The sequence below is a fragment of the Argiope bruennichi genome, chromosome 2 (assembly GCF_947563725.1).
Source record: "Argiope bruennichi chromosome 2, qqArgBrue1.1, whole genome shotgun sequence".
NCBI lineage: Eukaryota > Metazoa > Arthropoda > Arachnida > Araneae > Araneidae > Argiope > Argiope bruennichi.
In genome coordinates this window covers 70,050,230-70,070,738 of record NC_079152.1, presented here as the reverse complement: position 1 = coordinate 70,070,738, position 20,509 = coordinate 70,050,230, and the positions used below count along the sequence as shown (strand labels likewise).

General features: G+C 29.9%; 1 protein-coding gene across 2 annotated transcripts in view; it reads right to left on the bottom strand.

Moving 5' to 3' along the window:
• The window catches only part of LOC129961601 (ephrin-B2a-like), a 537,603-nt gene that overhangs the window by 123,638 nt on the left and 393,456 nt on the right, over nucleotides 1-20,509 (bottom strand). Inside the window, exon 1 of one of the 2 annotated variants that reach the window (XM_056075107.1) lies at nucleotides 9,746-10,127. The exons of the other annotated variant lie outside the window; for it this stretch is intronic. Within the exon in view, the coding sequence (XP_055931082.1) occupies nucleotides 9,746-9,858 (113 nt within the window). The 5' untranslated portion in view covers nucleotides 9,859-10,127. Of the gene's footprint in view, nucleotides 1-9,745; nucleotides 10,128-20,509 lie in introns of those variants that run through there. 2 annotated transcript variants of the gene reach the window in all.

Below are 20,509 nucleotides of genomic sequence, written 5' to 3'. Positions count from 1 at the left end.
CCAACAAATTGAATTAGCACTACCCTTTGCTTTTAAAAAGGCGCCATTCAGATGATGACACAACTCCGCTCAAAAAGGGGTTCACACTCAAAAGACCAGAAATTTGATTTGGAACACGGATATAGATTCCTTTCAGTAATCATTATTTGCTTTTAGAAATCAAATGTCATTTATTTTTTAGACCCATATATAACTCGGGTAAATGAACTTCCTGGGGGGAATTCAGCATCAATTCAACATTGACTCATAATCGGAAAAGATCGATCTAAAATATCTCTTCGTCTTTTTCCCCCTAAAAAAAGCAATTATCAGCTTAATAGAAAGCAATTTTACAAGAAGAACTTTCAAACGAATTGCTTCTTATCTAAATTAAAAGTCAAATTACACAGCTTAGCGATGACAGCATCGATGCAAGATGATCGCCAAACGATTTCAAATAAGATGGAATTTTCTTGAATATATTTAAATGAAATCAAAACTCAATTACGTCGAAATAAAGATCTCCAAGCACGTTTCACTTATTGGTTTACTGATGATTTCAGAAGATATTTCTAAACGAAAAATTTAAATTGATTTAAAATTGGAAGTAAAACTAATTGCTTTTTAGAAGAATCAAGCGAGTGAACAAATAATTCACACTCTTCTATCTAATGAAAGGCAATATGAGAACATTATTTTATCACTATTATTTAAGCATTATCTTAAAGAATTTTTTTTTATTATTTTCTTTTGATGATTTCAAAGCAAGTTATATTTGCTGAAGATTAAGTCTTTTGTTTAAGTAATTCTAAAAGTTAATAGAAAAGATTATTCGAAGTGTGAAAATTTTTATATATTAAACACATATTACTTTAAAAGATTTTAATTAAGTCATCTAAGGCAAACATTTAGAACAGTTCAAAATGCATGCTTTCTTAGACAGAAATCGAATTTATCGCCAAACAAGCCTATTTATTTTAACTAACTTTATGCTAACTATAACAAAACAAAAAGTATATTTTTTTTGTTATAGTTAGCATAACATTGTGTTCTGAAAAGCGCTACATGGCCACTTCGATTGAAAAAGAATGTTAGTTTACATAACGAGATTGCCAAACTCAGCACGAACGTTATTGTCAGCCATCTTGATTCGAAGTTCAACGAACCAATTAAATAACACTTTAAAAAGAAACTTATCCTTTCAGAACACAATGAGAGGGAAAGAGTTCCTAGTTAGCCTAAACAAATTAAGAGCTGATTAAAGATTTTATAAATTAAATTGTTATTACAACGCAATAACATGAAATAATTCGTAATCAACAAATTCATAAGAACTGTTAAACTTCTTTAACATACTAATACACATACAAATTAGATTAAACTCTTGTCGGCTGAAATCTCATGGATAAAATATCCAATATAAACATCTAATCAAATATAAAAATCAAAAATTTACATTTAAATTATGGATAAAATTTTCGCTTTTGCTGTTTCAAACTTTAAATGCATTTCATTTCCACGTTATTTGTTTCAAGTCAGAACAGAATTAATAGTTATCTATCTATCAAAAGAAAATTTCGCTACTTTTTATATATATACAGCGTCGTACAGTACAGTTATAGTGAAAAAAAAATCTCCCAATTTTCTTGAAACTGAAGAATTAAGTCTTTTATTGACTCAACACAAATTTAAAAAAATAAAAATAAGTCAATTCTATTCTACTTATACAGAATATGTTTAAATTTTCCTTCCGTCGTGTGTTCTGTTTACAGAATGTATCAAACAGAAAGTTGCAGTACTGGCGTTTATCAACCTTTTAGTATTTGATGTCAAACTTTCAATCGCAATGTCAAAAATCATTAATTTTTAATAAATAGTTTATTTTAATTTAAATAATTATATTGATAAACTTCCCATAATAAAATATTTTTATCTTGATATTAGTTTGTACGATAATGAAACTGTGCATCATATTATATTTTATTATTATATACTATATTTTTATTTATTAAAATGAAATTTTAAAAAGTATCTTTGTTTCTGCCAAAATAAAAAATATAAATTTAAGATAAATTCAATACCAATAGAAAAGTAAAGAATCAAACGCACCATAACTTGAAGATTGAAGATTTCACTCATTCCAGCGAAAAATTACAACATTCTATAAATCCTCTTCGAAAAAGAAAACTTATATTCACAACTTCTATTACTTTCTGACGTTGGTTACACAGGCCAAAGCCGGATCAAATAGGATTAGCAGCTTCAGGTAGACCAGTCTTTGTGTACACTTAAGTACAGAGCAGGATGGAAGCCGTTTTTAATGGTTCCTATTATAACGGTTTTGTGGAAAAGCTTTAAAATGGTTTCGTAGAAGATTACAGAGACTCTTTTTTTTTTTACTCTAAGAACAAATGGGATAGCCGTTATTTTATCTTTCTTTTGAGTTGAACGTTTATTTACCTATATCATCTACCATCATTTCTATATGTTATGTTTTTGTTTCATATTGAATGGAAGAAAAATAGAAATATGTGAATACATGGTATATTAAAAAAATGTAGCAATGGTAACAACACTCAAAACAAATATGAAAAAAAGAGAGAGAGAGAGACCAAAGAGGGCAACAATTATGAAAAATTAATCCAAAATTTTGTACTTTTCACTGTCATTTCTACAAAAGAATTAATATTTTAGTTTAATTAGCAAAACTCTTCCAGCTCAGTCTGACGGCCATGATACATTTCTACAACCAAAACCAAATAAAGTAACATTTCACAGAGTTTCAATTCGATGACACAACAGCCGATTTGTGACTTTTTTTAAATAACATGTGAATTTATCTTTTCAAAAAAAAAAGATTTATGATATCAGATATGAAGAGAAGAGAAATCATCTCAATTCTTGAAATTCTTCAATTTCAAGTCTTTAAATTAATTACTATTAAATAAATTATCACTTTTTCATTATGTGTGTCAAATATGCTCCGTAGTATTACTTGCAATTTATATATTATTACACAATGTGCGTTCAATTTTGAAAAGTGATTTTTTTTAAATAATAAAACAATACACTGTCGTTAACACACACTGATTATTCCAATTTATCAAAATATCTTATCTGCTTCGATCCATAATAAAAGACATTTATGCCGCCGCAGAGCAGTAAATCATCATAACCTCATGCACACAAAAAGCAACACATTTATTAGAGCATTTATTTGACAGTGCAATTTTTAGTACACTTGTTGCATTTATTTTTATTTGGTCAATAACAGCTCAAATTTCTGGGACAAGATGCGATGACACACCCATGATAAGTATGTTTGAATTATCTAAAGGACTATAGAAAAAGTACTAAAAAACTGAACAACCTTTTTAAATAGCTTTAAAATACTAAATGTCATTTATTGAAACTTAACTGTTCATTCCGTTCAAATAAATATTTTTAACCTTATTAGGATCATAATTAAAACTTTAGAATGACACATTGTCTCTCTCTCTCTCTCTCTCTCTCTCTCTCAGTTTTATTCACGGTCGAACATTTTTAATTGTAAAATAGTGCTCAGAAACACACTTTTTTTTATTTATTTGTTACTACTATAAGAAATTATGCATCAGTTATGTATATTTGGACGTCAAAATCATATTTTGCCAGAAAACCTAGAACGGCTGTAACGGTAATTTGATTTCCATGATTTGTGTGTATGTGTCACCGAAGCAATGATGTCTATAGCTACCATTTGTTTTGCGAATTCACGTTTCCATTAATTAATGAAAAAAAATACAAAATAATAGGCCGGCCTAACAGAAAAAGGACTTTTGAATTGATACGTATAAAAGCATATAAAGAAATGCGATGGTTTGAAAAAAATTTGTATATGAAAAATGCTACAGCCGTCATTTGATAAGAGAAACAAATAATTATCGACTTTTTCAGAATGTAAAAACTTGTGTGGTTAAATATATATATATTATCAAGAATGTTACATAATTTTTAATTATTTAAAGCACTGTTGAAAAATTAAGAAGTTAATATTTCATTAGAATAATGTTTCTGATATGTATTAATAAAGGTTAATAGTTTCAGACAGCACAAAACAAATTTTAATGCATTATAAATTTAAAATATCATTTAAAAAATAATATCAAAAAAATATCACAAACAATTGTACTTAAAAGATTTCAACTAGAAGAAGGCAAAATCGAATACGACTGAAATAAACATTTCTAGCTATTCAATAAATGTTTTTCGCATTTATCTGTCAGAAACATCTCTGGTTTCGAAACAAAACATTTTTACGCTGCTAAAAGTAATCTCTACAGATATTTAAAAAAAATCAACATATTCGACAGCTAAACGAAAAGGTGGGAATAATTGATCACGGGTTTTTACCCGTAGCTATAAGGTTTAGACAGATAATGCACGCTTTGAAAGCTATACTGCGTGACAATGCATTGAAAAGGAAAAGCAGCTTTTAGTGTAGCCTAAAGTGTCAGTTAGAGTAAAATCCGGTAGACACACGCAATGTTGAATAGCATTTCGAAATATAATGATCATATTTGACTAGACTATAAGTGAATTCCTAAGAACTAAAGTACAAAGCTCACGATGAATTTCATTGGCGCATTATTATGAAACAAAATAAATGCAGACGATATTTAAAAAAGTGAAAATTTTGTTTACGAACTAGAATTTGAGATAAAAATATATGGAAAATTTATCAAATAAGTTTATTGCCAAAGATTATTTCAAGAATATTTAAGTAATTCGAATCTGAAAATATAATAATTTTCTTTTTAATTTATATTTTTCTTAAAAATTTTCTTATAAATTTATATTTTTCTTCGCTTATTTTAAAAAAAGATGGAGAATTTTTTCCTTTCTTCCATAAACATGATTTTTTTAGCAATTTACTAAGGACTTAGATTGCAAACTTATTCAAAGCACAACAACAAAATGTTACAAGATTTACAGCAAAAATCCTTCAAAAAATACTGCTTTCTGCACTATTAAAAACCGAAGAACTACTTTATGACGAATAAAAATGTTTCCTGCGCTACTCTAAAACGAAAAAATATTTCATGAGGAAATAAAGATTTCGTTCGTTTGAAACCTTAAAGACATTAAAGTAGTCTGTTTCAGAGAGTTAAGTATTTTCAGATGTCAATTTCAATTTTGATTATTATTAAACATAAGAAACCTCTTTCAATTCATAATAATTTCAAAATTTATTATGTAATTATTTTTGTCAAGAAATTAACCATATTTCAAGCAAATTAATTAAACTATTTGTATTGATACATATTGCATTATACCATGGGAATCTTATTAGCAAAATGTATTAAGAGTTCCAAAATTTAAAAAAAAAAAAAAAATTCAATTAGCAACTTTGAATTCCAATTTTTTTATTAATATCTACATTCAAATGTAATTTTTTTTTTGGAGAATTAAATGAACAACACATATTTTCATATTATACTATATATGTATATTTCATATATTCATTTATATCTCATATTTCAACTCATGTTATTTCACATAAGATAATCATCTTAAATCCTTTGTACTTTTAAATGAGTCTACATAATTCAAAATATGCAATCAAGACGAAAATTCTCATGTTCAAAACAGACTATTAGCAAACCCTATTGCTGTCAAATAAAAAAACAAGTGTTCAAAAATATGATATTTAATAAGGGCTATATTACAATTTCCTTTTGTGATTTTTTTTCCAATGCGTATTCATACTCATGTTAGTAGAAATAAAAATTACTGGGTTTCGAAAAAGCATTCGTTTCTGGAAAAGAATTCAAAAATGCACTGGAACCAAAGAAAGCGAGAAGCAGTAGGGAAAAAAAAAACTGTAAGAGATCAGAAACTAGATAAATAAGACAGGGACACAGTAACCCTCTTCCCCTTAAACAGCAAGATTAATGTTTTGGCATCCCGAGATTGATTCTATTAGCCACTCTGCACGCCACCCACCGCACTTCTTTCACAGATGGATAGTTTGAAAGAAATCAGATCAAGAACAAAGAACTTTTGGAACCTCCATTCATGTTCACCCCACTCTGCGTCAATCACAGCCAACAGTCCCCCATACAAATCACTTCTGACCATTTTTACGAAAAATCTGACCTTTCCTTAGAGGGGTGGACAGAAAAGGCAGGAACACGCTCCGGAGATCCTTTATCGGGGCGGGTTGCTAGCCCAAAGCTATTAGGAGACTGGGTTCACTTTCTCATTTCTCAAAATGACAACCAATTTGTAAGTTTTTTTTTTTTTCCATATCTGTACCTCAACTCTTTGCTCACACACACCCTTATACCACAAACGACTAATAGCAAAAGCGACCGGAGGTAGGGGGATCTTTAACACTAGAAGGGTTTAAAAGGCAGGTAGTTCCAACTTGATAATTAAGTCTAATGGACTCCTTTTAAAACCTTTCACTTTGAAGTTAAAAGAAGCTTTACTTTACAGAAGTTTACTCGAGGGTTTATTTGTACATTAGCTTAAAATGCATCAAACTGAATAAGAGGTTTGTGCAAGCCGCAGCATTTAAAAAATATAAGTAGGAAAATGTGATGCTTTAAAGCTACATTACTAGAGAAATGCATGAATATAGAGATCACAACAATTATGAAAGCGAAAAGGGAATAACTACGAAATGAGTAATTAAATTATACAACGAAACCTCGCGGCATTCGTTTGTTTTAATTAAAAGCAAACAAGCATTCCAAAAGTATTGAGAAATGTTATGAAGAATGAAAAGGTATGAAGAATCTCTTGGAAATGTTTACACTTGCAGTTGTTCCGAGATTAAGTTGGCTTTTATAGACAAAGGAAACGCACAGAAAAAATAAGGAAATAAAAAAACATGAAACTGGATTGTATTAAATCTCGTGAAATTTATATTACAGAAAAACGAAACAGATGTTATCTACTCCATATTATATGCTCTTACAGAAACGATTTTTATTTTTAAGTTATTTATTTTATATTTTTAATTAAATCGGCTTTAAAAAAACTACCTCAATATTTTTTTTAATTCTTTTATTTTTTATTTAATAAATACTATCTTTTTACTGATAAAAAAAACACTTTAAGAAATGTGTCCAAACCAATCTTCTTTTCAATTCATTAGCATTTTTAAATTAAAAATAATTTTTTTCTTAAGTTATTAAATTTTAACTAATTTGGAAAGAAAATAAACCCAATTTTAAAAATCCCAAATTATATTTCAGAAACTGAATTTATTTTTAGTATATATATTTTTTTAATTTGCTAGTGTCTTTTAGTTCAACTAAGTACACTTTCATTCAACATTAGAAATAAAGATTTGGAAATTATAAAAATATTGAAATAATTTTAAAAATTAAAAATCTATGCAATTAAACAGAATTGACAAAAAAAAGATAATTTAAATGTAGGTAGAAATCATATAAAAGTATGGGATTTCATTACATTTAAATACATAATTGATCTAAAAGTTTGTAAATCATATTCACTGATAATACATTATCTTTGAAAAAAATCTCAAAATAATAACCTGAAACATTGTTACATTTCCCAGAAATAGATATCCCAAACTAAAATAATAGCCTACATTGACACACACGCTTTCACCAAATATAGCAAATGAAAGTCTCTAATGATATTCATTAGAGAATATTTGTAAACTTTTGCATATAAAAGCAGTCACAAACTTAAGGGATCAGCCCAAATGGGGATACTTTGAATTCAAACAATTTATTTGTCCAACAACAATGAAAGGCAGCTATCCGCTCTCTTTGTTCAAATCAGAAAAGGGCTGCCCACATTATACAAGGAAAGGGATGGGAGTGTATTCACATGCTTCTAATCTTGGAAAAGGATATATTCATACATCCAGAAGAGGGATTTTACATAAAAGAGGACATAGTGAACAGATTTCAGATAGATCAGATTTCTGAGAATTCGAAGCCAATTATTGAGATGCTGTTTATTTCTGCCCTTAGAAATGATCTTAAATGGATAAGAATTGTCAAAATTTTATAATAGCTATTCCAGTATTCTAAATGTGGAGATATTTTTTTTTCAAATGTTGCCAACATACAAACAAATACATACATTTTAGTTCTGATAAAACATGATAAAAAGAATATTAATTTAAACCAATTCAAGTTTACTTATAAAATATGGTAGAATCAATAGAAATATATTATATACAGATATGATATATAAAAAATAATGTAGTGAAAAATCATATTTGAAAATTTTTGTGTTCATTTTAAAAACAATGGTTTTTTTTTTTAACAACTCTTATACTAAAACTCAACTAGATACATTATATCCGTATATTAAAAAAGTAAATCTTTAAAGATATAGATTACATCTTTACAACTTAAATAAATTCCAAGATATAATAACTTTTGTTTAAAATAATGGTAACAGTATATAAACTAAATAAAAAATTTATATTTTCAAACTTTTGTTATGGTATCCTTTAAAGAGTTTTGTCATTTGTTTGCAAAACATTCCTGTGGAAGCAGGAAAATCTAGAATGCATCACTGATTCTTCTTTTCTTTCTTTATTTTTGACAACTAGCCATTCTTTTTATAAACTCTAGATTTATCTTTGGAATAACTTTTGGTAAAGTCAGCTACTGCACTAAAATTTAAACTTTCTCATTCTTTCTAATTCCAGGCTCTTAATAATGTTAATTTAATGATAATTTTAGATCAGATTTTATATAAATTGTTACGAGTGGATATATTTAAGCAATTAAAAAGATATTTGAAAATAGTCTAATAGCAGAAAAAGTAATCATTTAGAATATTAAATTTCCTAAATATTTTTAAATACCATGTAAGCCAAAATATTACAAAAATTTCTTCACTAAAAATGCAGAAAAGGATAAGAATTTTACAAATAAAGAAGATAAAGGGGATGAATAATAATATATTATGCGGGAAATTTTGAATACATCAAAATAAGAATAAATTACATACATACATATTATATTTCACTTATATACACCAAATTAAGAATAAATTTGGAAAAAATTACGAAATGAGTGCTTACTTTTTTAATTACATTTAAAATAAAATAAAGTTTTAATTATGAAATAAAATTTTCCCGCAATTTTGTACACAAAATAAAGAATAAGATGAGTGTTTACTTTTTTAATGATATTTATAATAGGATAAATCTAAATAGGGAAATAAAATTTTCTAGCTTTTGTGTTTGCAAAATAAGGTTATACGATCTTGTTATACGATCTAGGCCAAGAATTACTGACAACATAAATCATAACTATTTTATTATTATGAAATACATTTTATTAACTATTTATAGGATTAAGAGGTTATATTACATTTACGTAATATAACGACATAATTAAGAACGTAAATAACAATGCACATTTCATCACTGGTCGAATTTTTTTCCTTTAAAATTGCTTCATAATAAAAAAGGAAAGCAAATTATGGATCGGGAGGAAATTTTACAAACATAAGAAAAGCAGTGCAATTAAAAACGCATCCGATGTTACGAAAACAAGTTTAAATGCAACACCAACGTGTTAATCCAAGAAAAAAACAAAATTCTTTAAAAAGAAGAAATTTGGAAAACAAAACTTCTGGACGCACAATTTATCACTAACAACCTGTTGCTTTACTCGCAAAGATGAAGTTTCGTAAAAAATCAATCAAACAGGTAAAATCCCAGGTATTTGTCAACACATATTTTTGAATGAATGTTCCTGAAAAAAAAAAAGGCACTTACATAGGATTCGAAGAGTTCCAGTAAATATCTGCAAGTCTAGCCGTGGACACCGCCACTGGCATACACTCCAAAACAGCCAGGAGGCAAGATGCAGCAAGTATAATCCATTGCATGTTTTCCAGCGGTACGATCCAGCAAACCAAGTGACAAGTGAACCGGAGTTAGAACTACCGTTTTTCAGAATCGTTCGTCCACATCACGTTTTCCAGAATTCACTGATTTAATGAATCAAGTTGAATGATTAACAAAGTTTTTTTTTAATTTCTGGCCAATAAATTTACTATTTTTCGGACAATTTGATGCCACACGGCCAGGTCCAAAGCTCTACGAAGACAGAGAAGCCAGCGTGTCTACTCGTATGACGGGTTTCGTTTGGACTGAAAGCAAGAGGTTACAGGTTTGCCAAGAGTTCCCCAATGACGAGCTTTCTCTAGTGAAGGCGAAATCATTTTTCGCCAAATCCCGTCTTTTTGATGCCAAACAGGTTCGGAAAGAAAGTCTTCGAACTGTGAAATGCAACAAGTGGACAAAAAAAAATTACGTAAATAAAGCGGTAGAATTCTTTTAATTTCGGATTCTAATTCTACACATTGCTACATATTGCTGTTTTATAGAATTTTATATAATATTTGATAGCAATTAATTCATTATGTTTTGCTTTTCAAAAAGTAATGGGAAATGAAATTAATTTCTTTACATCTGTAATTAAGATAAGAAATAATACCATACACAAAAAAATTTCGTATTTTTGTTAAAAAAATTATATAATAAAACATAACTTTTTTATATTAAATTATTTTGAATTTTATGTGCCATAAATATTAGAAAACTGATGTGTTTTCATCCTTTCCTCGAACTACTAAAATAAAAGATTAAAAAAAAATGAAATCTACGATCGCAAATTTCAAGTTATCATGTGAGAATATTATTATTTTTAAGTCATTATTTGTCTTTATTAATTTAAGTCATTAACCAGTTTAAACCGGTTTGAAACAATCATGAGACTTCTCTATCTATCTCTATCCCTACATATATATATATATATATATATATATATATATATATATATATATATATATATATATATATAATGATAATTTTTTTAAACTTTCATTTTTAATTTTTCTAGATTTTAAACAAAATTTTGGAGCTCGATCGATTTTGTGATGAAATAACACCTATGATGTCATAGTTCTACGTCAACCTTTTAAAAACGCATCTGCTGTCAAAGAAGCATGAAGTAATAATAAAGCAATACTGGTAAAAGCAAATCGACCTTTTAAAAACGCATCTGCTGTCAAAGAAGCATGAAGTAATAATAAAGCAATACTAGTAAAAGCAGGTCGACCTTTTTAAAACGCATCTGCTTTCAAAGAAGCATACATAATAATAATGCAATACTGGTAAAAGCAGGTAAAAAAATATATGCGATTAAAAGATGATGAAAATTGCCATCTATGCTTTATTCATTACCTACGCGATTTCGAGCTTCAAAGCCCCCTAAGAAAAACAATATCATGTTCTCACATGGTAATAAAAACTAATCAAGTGGAATATTTTATTAGAAATTATTTTGCAACCTCTGAAACCGTAGGGAGTCTGGGTAAAATACAACTGAAAACGAATAATTTATTGGTATCCTAGTAATGGCAAAGAAAAAAAAGAAGAAAAATCAGAAACTGAATATCAAAATTCTTTCTTATACATGCTTCCTATGCTTATTAACATAACAACAATTTTTTAAATTCCATTTTGTTTTTGATTTATGATAAATTTCTTTTCATATTAACATCCGAAAGAATATTTCATTCTATTCTATTTTTGAGGATCGATTTAAAAAAAAAATCTTTTAAATTATGCTAAAACTGTAAAAGAAAACACTATTTATAACCCTGAATAACTGAAGGAAATGTTGATATAATATTATCGTACTTATTCCAAAAACATTTTAATTTGTAATTCATTAATTTTACTGGGCATTTTAATTGTTAATCGACATATTTCAACTATTTATATATTTCATTTTAAATCCATTTTCATTCAGAATGTATATGTCATATTCATCGTCGATGACCCACAACGATATTTTGGAATGAAACTAAGTTATGCATTAACGCGTGATGATTTTTAAAACACATTATCATCGGAATTTACGCCATGTTGCTTTTCGAGGAAAGAAATATTATTTAAAACGATGCATTCGTGATAGATTTCATTGCTTATTCATTTCCACATATTTATTTATATTTTTTCCATTATTATTTTACATCGGCATCACTTTGAATCACAACATTCATCTTTAATTAAACTGGAAAAGTCTCGCAGAGCTGTCTGAACCGTGAAATTCGCTCAAACGAATCGCAACAAACAGATAAACTGATAGAATCGGCGAGATAATTTATCTATTGGCAGCAGCAATAAGGTGCCAATTGAGGTAATCCCACTGAGTAGAAGGTGATGCGCGCAGGAACCAGCGCCCTCCGGGGAATCTAACTCTTAACCAATGGGAGGCCGCCGTTCTTTCACTTTTGTTGACCATACGTGAAGACGCGGAGAAGAGCATGACAGACCGAGGAGGAAAATAAAATTCAGGTTTTCGGAAATAATAGAAAGGAGAATCGGTAGATACATTTTTTTGTTTGTGTTAATTAATTAAACTTGCTTACAAGTGTACTTTCGCTTTTATTTAGCGTAAGAATAGCAATTCTTGCTTAGAACATGGATGCTTTGATCAAATTGAAAAAAAACTATCCCCCTTAAGTGCGAAAACAAGAACAATTAAAACGTTCACTGTCTGTAACGCCCGAAGGCACCATGTTATGTTATCAACTAATTATATGAATTGCATAGAGGGGAAGATAAATTATTTAAACTCATCTTTGAAATTGATGAGAATTGTTTATAAAGATTTCTTAATCGATTTTTTTAAATGAATAGTGCATATGTGGGTTATTGTCGGAATCAACGTGAGGTAAATAGCTGTCTTTGTTATACTTGGATTGAAATGCAACTAAATGTTATAGCATTATACCCCCACACACATATACACATGCGCGTGCACTCTGTTTTTTTTTTTTTTTTTTTTTTTCTAAATATTCTTCAAGATTATTTTATCTTATCAGTAAACGAACACAATTTTTTATAAATTTTTAAAAGAGTAAATATTTTTAATAATTACTCTTTGGTGAATTTCTTTTCGCCCTTTTTCTGTTGAATTTTCGGAAAAGCCCACAAGATTGGCACTGTTGAGGTAAGAATCATTTAAGACTCAAAAATATAATATGATAATAAACTTTAAAAAATAGTTGTAAACTATGTTGCTTTTCTTGCATACAAGGCGCGAATTAGATTTCATATCGCATAATCTATTGAGCAATAAAGTTAGGATAACAATAATTCTTTCAAAAGTTTTATTTTATTTTTTTCTTTACAAGATTTCACATTTCACAGAAGAAACCTGGGTAATCGAACATAGAAGAAGATTGTTTTTTATTTATTTTTTTTTTATTTTTTTAATTAGACCTTTCCTAATAACATCTTGTAGTCTGTTTCTGCTGTAAAAATTTTTTTTAATGTTTCCCGCTGGATCTGAACAACTCCACTATGTTTTCTATGACAGTTAAATGCGCCAGGGGGTAGAAAAGATCAGAAATTGGAACATTTTTTTGCATCACCTCCTTCCCCCTCCCCCTTGTGTTGAAAAGGGATATATGCCTGGTGCGCATTTCCTAAATGGCGGTAAGAAGCTGAAATAATAAGTCGCTTTTTAAAGCAAAATATGAGAATGAGATCATAAAAATCATATTATTCGCCGTGCGCCTCTTATTCTCGGTATGCCACTGCCTTTTCTTTTATTATCCAATTCGTTCCATCCCTTTTGCTTCAATATAAGTTCGAAAAAAGCACATCCTGGTCACAATATATTATTTCAGATTATCTCTATTTCTCTCTTATTAGAAGTCATTTATGCTGTTCAAAATAAGTGCTCTTCTGAAAGGAAGATAATCATCACTTGGGACAAATTTTAAAATAAATCTCAGCTGGTGAAGTGGGAGTAATTAGCTCCTGATAAACAACAAATGTTTTTCGTTCTCATCCTTTTCAAGCAGCGTTCACACGAAGTTGAGTTAATTGCCTTATGAGACAAACGTTTGCCATTGTCCCGTTGGGGTCAAGTGATGTTTCTGAGGTAGGCGTGGCCTTCGATCCTTGAGATGCTGTCCGGCCTACTCCGGCTCTAAATTTCTGTCCAAAGCCTCTATATTCTCCCTTGTTCAACTCTCTATGTGCCTTCTCGCCCTCCTATGTTAATTACAAATAAATAAGCGTTAAATCTTGTTTATTTGGTGCTATCAATAATACAGAAATTTCAATGTCCGTGGTTTTTTTATTGTAGTAATTTATATTTAACAGAAACAAGTCTTCAGTTTTTAAACAAAAATCTTCTACAGCATTACTCCTGAGTTGGTATGGTTCTTTTAATAATGACTAATTATATGCCTAAATGAAAATATTGAGCAGAATTATCTCTATACGGAAATGTCATTAGATTCAGGAGTCCTATTCAAGGTAACAAGAAGTCTGTAGTAACCTCAGTGCACTTCCTAGGTCTGCATAAAGAAATAAATACAACACTAAGAGCGTGGGAAAACATAAATCAATTTCCTGCCACTCTAATTAGTAATTATGGGGCAGCAAATTTATAGTGTAATTACCTGGAAGTAGAGGTAAGATGGACGAAATAATGACTGGATTCAATCAGTAAGGTGCTGTCATTCTACAGATGGTGATTATCATCTTTTGATACAATGACTTAATACCCCGCAAGAAGGTTGGGGGGGGGGGCTGTATAATATGGCTTATTAGCATTGAAAATTAATGGTAATGTAACAATCTTCAAAACATTGGTCGCTAATTTAAACACATTTAGTCATTTCTATAAACAAAAATTTTTTTCAGGTATTTTCATTTTTGTAGATGAATTATTGTCAATTTCTCATCCGTAGCATTTACATGTTTTTGATATATTTCATTTCGTACTTGTTTTAAAATCAATTAGAAGGATTAGTGATTAGATTTTTAAGCGAAGGATTTGGATTTACAAAAAAAAAAAAAAAAAAAAAAAAGAAACTTTATTGTTTTAAGAAATCGAGTATAATTTTCAGGAAAATTTTACTCCTCCTACTAATCAAATAAAAGCATTTCATATTATAAATTGTTTATTAAAAACAGCCATTTTTGCCACAATTCGACGCAAATAAATTGCTCGAAATTTATTCTGGAACAGAATCTTTTAAAATGAATGAATTATAATGACATTTTATCCATTAAAATTATTTCAAAAATAAAGAAATTTGTTATTTAAAACATATCTACTAATTTACATATATCTGGTTTCAATTTATATCCCAACATTTTAATAAATTTGGTTGAAAGGAAGTACTATGTGATGTTTTTGTAATTGGAACGAGTGTGCTACATGCAGTTGGCTCGTTACTTGTTTCACATTGGCGAATATTATTTAAGAAATATCAATCTTTGGCGTAATGTAGTAAGCGATCCTTGGCTTTCTTATGTGATTAATCATTGGAGGTTAATACATAAGTATTAGAAAGTCGGTACTTATGTATTAACTCGGTACGCCTTTTTGTCGACTGATTGAACCCAAAATTTGACACAGAACTATAATTATAACCACAAGATCTCATGCCAAATTTCATTTGTTTTAGTCATTGCGCTTTTGAGTAATTACATTTACATGATTGAGAAACTGACAGATGGCCAATCCTTTAACGAATCTATTCCAAATTTAAACGAATCTACATTTTCGATAGTAAACCTGTGCACTAAATTTTATCTATCTAGCTTTAGATGCTTTGTAATTATCGTGTTCGCTTGCACTGATTCAGACTTTTTCAGAATGGATTTGCATCAAAATTTGATGAAATCTACAAATTTGGTTTTAAATCCAATACCGAATTTCAACTGTCTAATTCAGAGAGTATTCAACTTATCGCTTTCACAAACAGATAAATACACATAATTCCGAAAACGTGTTTCACGGATTCAAGGAGTTTTGAAATATAATATTCATCAAGTATTCGATTTCGAATTTTCGATCAATACAATATATTGTATATTTCGCATTCTAGAAAGTAAAAATATGTTAGGAACTTCGCATCTTTGAAATTTATGACATTTATAAAAATGTCAGAGTAAATTTTTTAAGAAATTCAATTCAATTTATGATAGAAATTTTCAAAATACCAGAAAGTAGCACAGATTGCATGATTGCCAAGAGTCTTGATACAGATGAAAGCTCTCAGTAATCTGAAAACACATGACTAAATAGCTCAGAAAAAGATTGCTTATGCTATGCGTGCTTGTAACTTTAGTCATAAATTTAAACAAGCATTGCATTTTATCGCAGATTGATTATATTCTGATAAAACTCAATAATAACTCATACTAACTCTGATAAAACTCACTATTACATTATTTATTGTTGTAGGTTGGTTGGTTGATGGAGTTTATTGGCGCAAGAACCATTTTTGATTAAACTGCGCCAAATATTGTTGTAGGATTTGTGGAAAATGGGTGATCCACAGAAAAGAAAAAGAAATTTCAAGGTCATTTAGTAAGACGTCAAAACACACGACAACATCCACTATTTAGTCCGGTTTAAGTTATCTCTTTATACTCAAATATAAATGACAGGTGGAAAAAAAGTCGTTATACAAAAGAACTTGACAGTAAAAATCCAAATAAGTAACACACCCAACAGCAAGAATGAGCTGAACAGATAAAATTTTATATTTGCCATTTACATTAAATAAATGCACAAGCACTAAACTTATTCTTTCATGGGATTTATTTCACCCCAATTCAAATATCAGAACAACTACAAGGACCACCCAGAACAAATCTATTGCTTACTTTGCCCCTTGGAAAGTTTGCCAGGCATGTTCTCTGGAAACCGCATCGAGCTTCTTTCTGAGTTTTATGGCCCTGGTGTGAATTGGTAAGAATGTGCTGGGCTGGTGCTAGACAGCTTCAGGAAATGAGTTCGTTTCAGGGGAAAAAAAGGGGGGAAGTTTCTGGGAGTGTTGCTAGGGGTTTTCTCATGCATGCAAAAGACCAACTAATTGATTGATGGCTGCAATTTGATCGCTGGTGCCCACTCGTTGAGTTCTGATATGCTGATAGCATGGAACAGAGATAACAAATGGGAAAGAATAAGCTTTTTTTTTATGGTTATCTGCAACTACAGACAGAAATTTCTATATTTTTCTCACAGTGTCCTTTTACAGCAAGTAAAATGTTAGATAATGGATATGTGAATTATGAATAGCCTTGGAACTTTTCAGAATAGATATATGTGATGCAAAAACAGTTCTACAGATATTATATTATAAATAATCTTTTAATATTTCTTTCTTCCTTTTTTTTATTATTAAAAATGATACACAATTACAAATGCGTAAAAATAATTAGGTTGTTATTCTATTGTTATTGTTGTTGCTATATGTTATTAAAACGCCGCCACTAAGAAATAATTTGATAGTCAATGCATTTATAGAACACATTAGTCTCTGTAAATTTTTAAATTGACAATATCATACTATTGAATATATTATTAAAACGATGTCATTAAGAAATAATTTGATAGTCATTGTATTTATAGTACAGCACATTAGTCTTTGTGAACTTTGAATTGACAATATTTCTCGATTTAAAAATATTTTACATATGCAGCTAAACTGATCGACAGCGCTATATAAAAAAAGTGACAGAAGTCATTGTTACTTCAGTCATACGATTCGATTCCTCGTTCAGGAGCATCCATTAACAGCTGAATGATGACTGGATTAGTTAAAAATGATTGTATAATCATGGTTTTAGGAAAATCAGACTAGCTCAAGTATTTAAAAAAGAAAGATTAAAAACTGCTGAACGTCAAATGCAATAAATTAAGAATGACTGGTAAAAGAAGCAAGATTTACAGCAAAACATTATTATTTTTAAAAAGTTGAATTACAGTAATTATATTATTGCTCCAAGAGCCATTAATGTGACTTGTTAATTGAATGTTTCAATATTTAATTACAAGTTACAACAATCGCACTAGAAAGTTTCCAGATTCATTTTCTTTTAATAAATAATTCTTCTCATTATGAAAGATTTTGCATGTATTTATCATTTACAAGTTTTTATCGACATTGAAAAAGCTGAACATAAAAATGAAAAAAATATTTCATGTTTATGTTCCATAGGCAGCATTGGTAGGCTGAGATTTTTAAAATAATAATAGTAAATAAATATCAAATAATTAATTTTTATATGCATTTTAAAGAAGAGAAAACAAAGAAAATTTATGTTTGTCTTCTCTTAAATTCTGATTTTGTTTTGAGTTTCCATATTTAAATATTTTATTCTATCTAGGATTTTTAAAGTCCCTTCGAGATAATGATATTTTGACTGAAGATAATTTACTTACTTCGTTGAATATTATGTTTGCATAATTTAAGATAATTACGGTTAAATATTTCTTGAAGATAATTTACTTAGAATATCACCGACCAATAGGTATGGAATTCTGTAAGTTTCTTAGAAAAGAGAAAGGTTTTTCATAATCAAGCTAGAATTAAGTTCTAACGAGTTCTAACGAATTAAGTTCTAAGTTAACGAGAACGATTCATAACGAGTTACTTCAGAGGTCAGCATATAATTCGGCTGTGCCCAGCTCAGGGAAAAAACCCAGAGCTGCAATCGACAACAGATATATTAATTTCTAGGCAGTATAAAGGCTGAGAATTCACTAACTCTGTTACCGATCTGGTGGATTAAAATCTCAAAATTATTCCTGTTCTGGCTTTATATAGCTACGATGAGCTACGCGCTTGAAATTTTCTGGATTTTTTTCGAAAATAAATAGTTTTAAATAGTTAAATCAGTTCCCATAGTAAAAGGCACGTGCAACGTGATTCTATTAAAGTTCTATTTACTCAATAAATAATCTAAATATTATTTTATATTAATAATTACATCTTAAAAGTTCTAACCTAACATTTATACCAAATTGCATGACGTTAGAGCATTATGCGCTCGTATAAACTACGTCAATTAATTTTAATCTTTCCCTAAACTTACAAATTAAAGTAATTATTCCAATTTATGATGCAGAAGTACTTGAGACCACTTTGTCACACCGCGGAACACCGAAACATCACGACGTTGGTGTTGCGGTAATCAAACTAGAATTAAGATATTCTTGTCTCTTTGTCATTATTAATTGTCTACACTTAAGTCGTCATAATTTGTTTGAAGAATTTTTCGCAATACTTTTTTTTACCAAAAATAAATATTATTATTTGTCATTCTTAGGTAGGAAAATGGGATCAAGTACAAATAAAAGATAAAGCTAATAATTTTCGTCAAAAACTTCTAGTTTCCATGATATAGAGATTATTCCTGTTCCTTATTCCGGATTGTGCCTCTTAATCTCAGAGTCATGTTTTATCTTGTAGATAATAAATTAGTGCTTTGTGTTGTGTTTCGGTATTAGCTTCTCACTTTAAACTAGTGTTACTGTATTATCACGGATTGCGATCTTTACGTATTTGGCACTTTTTTTGTTTCAAAAGCGTTTGTTCGGACTTTGATCAAGATAGCTTTATTGATCTCAACAGAAAGCAACTTTGTTTGGTGGCCATAACTCATTGTTTTCTGTCAAAATAAGCAATAAAGCATCATAAGTTTGTCCAGTGATGCAATGTTTCGGCGCCTTCGACGAAAACTGCTTACCCTCATCGGGTCGCTTCCAGCAACCGACGCGAAAGCTTTCAAGGGAGGATTTGTAAACAGATAGCCTCTTTCAGCATCTTTGCCGCGTTTTATGTTCGGTAGCTTCCATCTCGGTAGAGACCAGATGATAACATGCTATACAGCTCAACTCCCTTCACTTATCAAGACGAAACAGTGCGTAAAATAAGGGGAAATTTTTTTAAGTCCGCTGTAACAGCACATGACTCACTGCAAAATGCAAAAAGACAAGTCTCTCTCCCCCGACCACTAAAAAAAGAACCCCGGATGCTGCAGCACCGTCGAGAAAACCATTTGACCTCAGGGATAAACAAGTCAAGGTCAAACGGCCTTATAGGCGATAGCAGGCCTGGAGTCGAGGCTCATATAATTTTATGACCAGGGCTGTGGATTGTTCCCGTCGCACACTTTCAACGGGAAATTGCAATATATACGAGACCTTTCCTCCTCTCCCTCGGGTTTTTATTAGTTTTTTCTTAATGTTTTATCTCTGTCTGTTGAGTGAGCGCGGGGGCAACCAGGGGGGAGGGCCCATTTAGTCTGAGAGGGATTTCAAAAGAGAAATAAGGGTGGATGGCCCGAAAGAAGAATCGTCCTTTGAGCGGGAAGACTTCTTTTGTGGTGAGGCAATAGGGTCCACGTCCCATACCTCACAGTAAAATAGCTTTGTTGGGTAAACAGGTGAAGCTGGCTTCTATTGCAACAAAGGAGACTGCAGACCCTAATGCTATAATCTGATACGTATCCCGCAAATACTTGTTATTAACCCACCAAGACGAGATCTCTTGAAAACTCGGGAAATTAAAAGACGATCTATTCATGCATTGCTCATCTCTTCGAGGAGATGTCTGGAAGAGATGATTTAAAAGGTTGAACCATCTATTGTAGACATTTCTTTGAAATTTGGTTTGGGAATCCAAGCTAATTGTTCGTTTGTCCAAA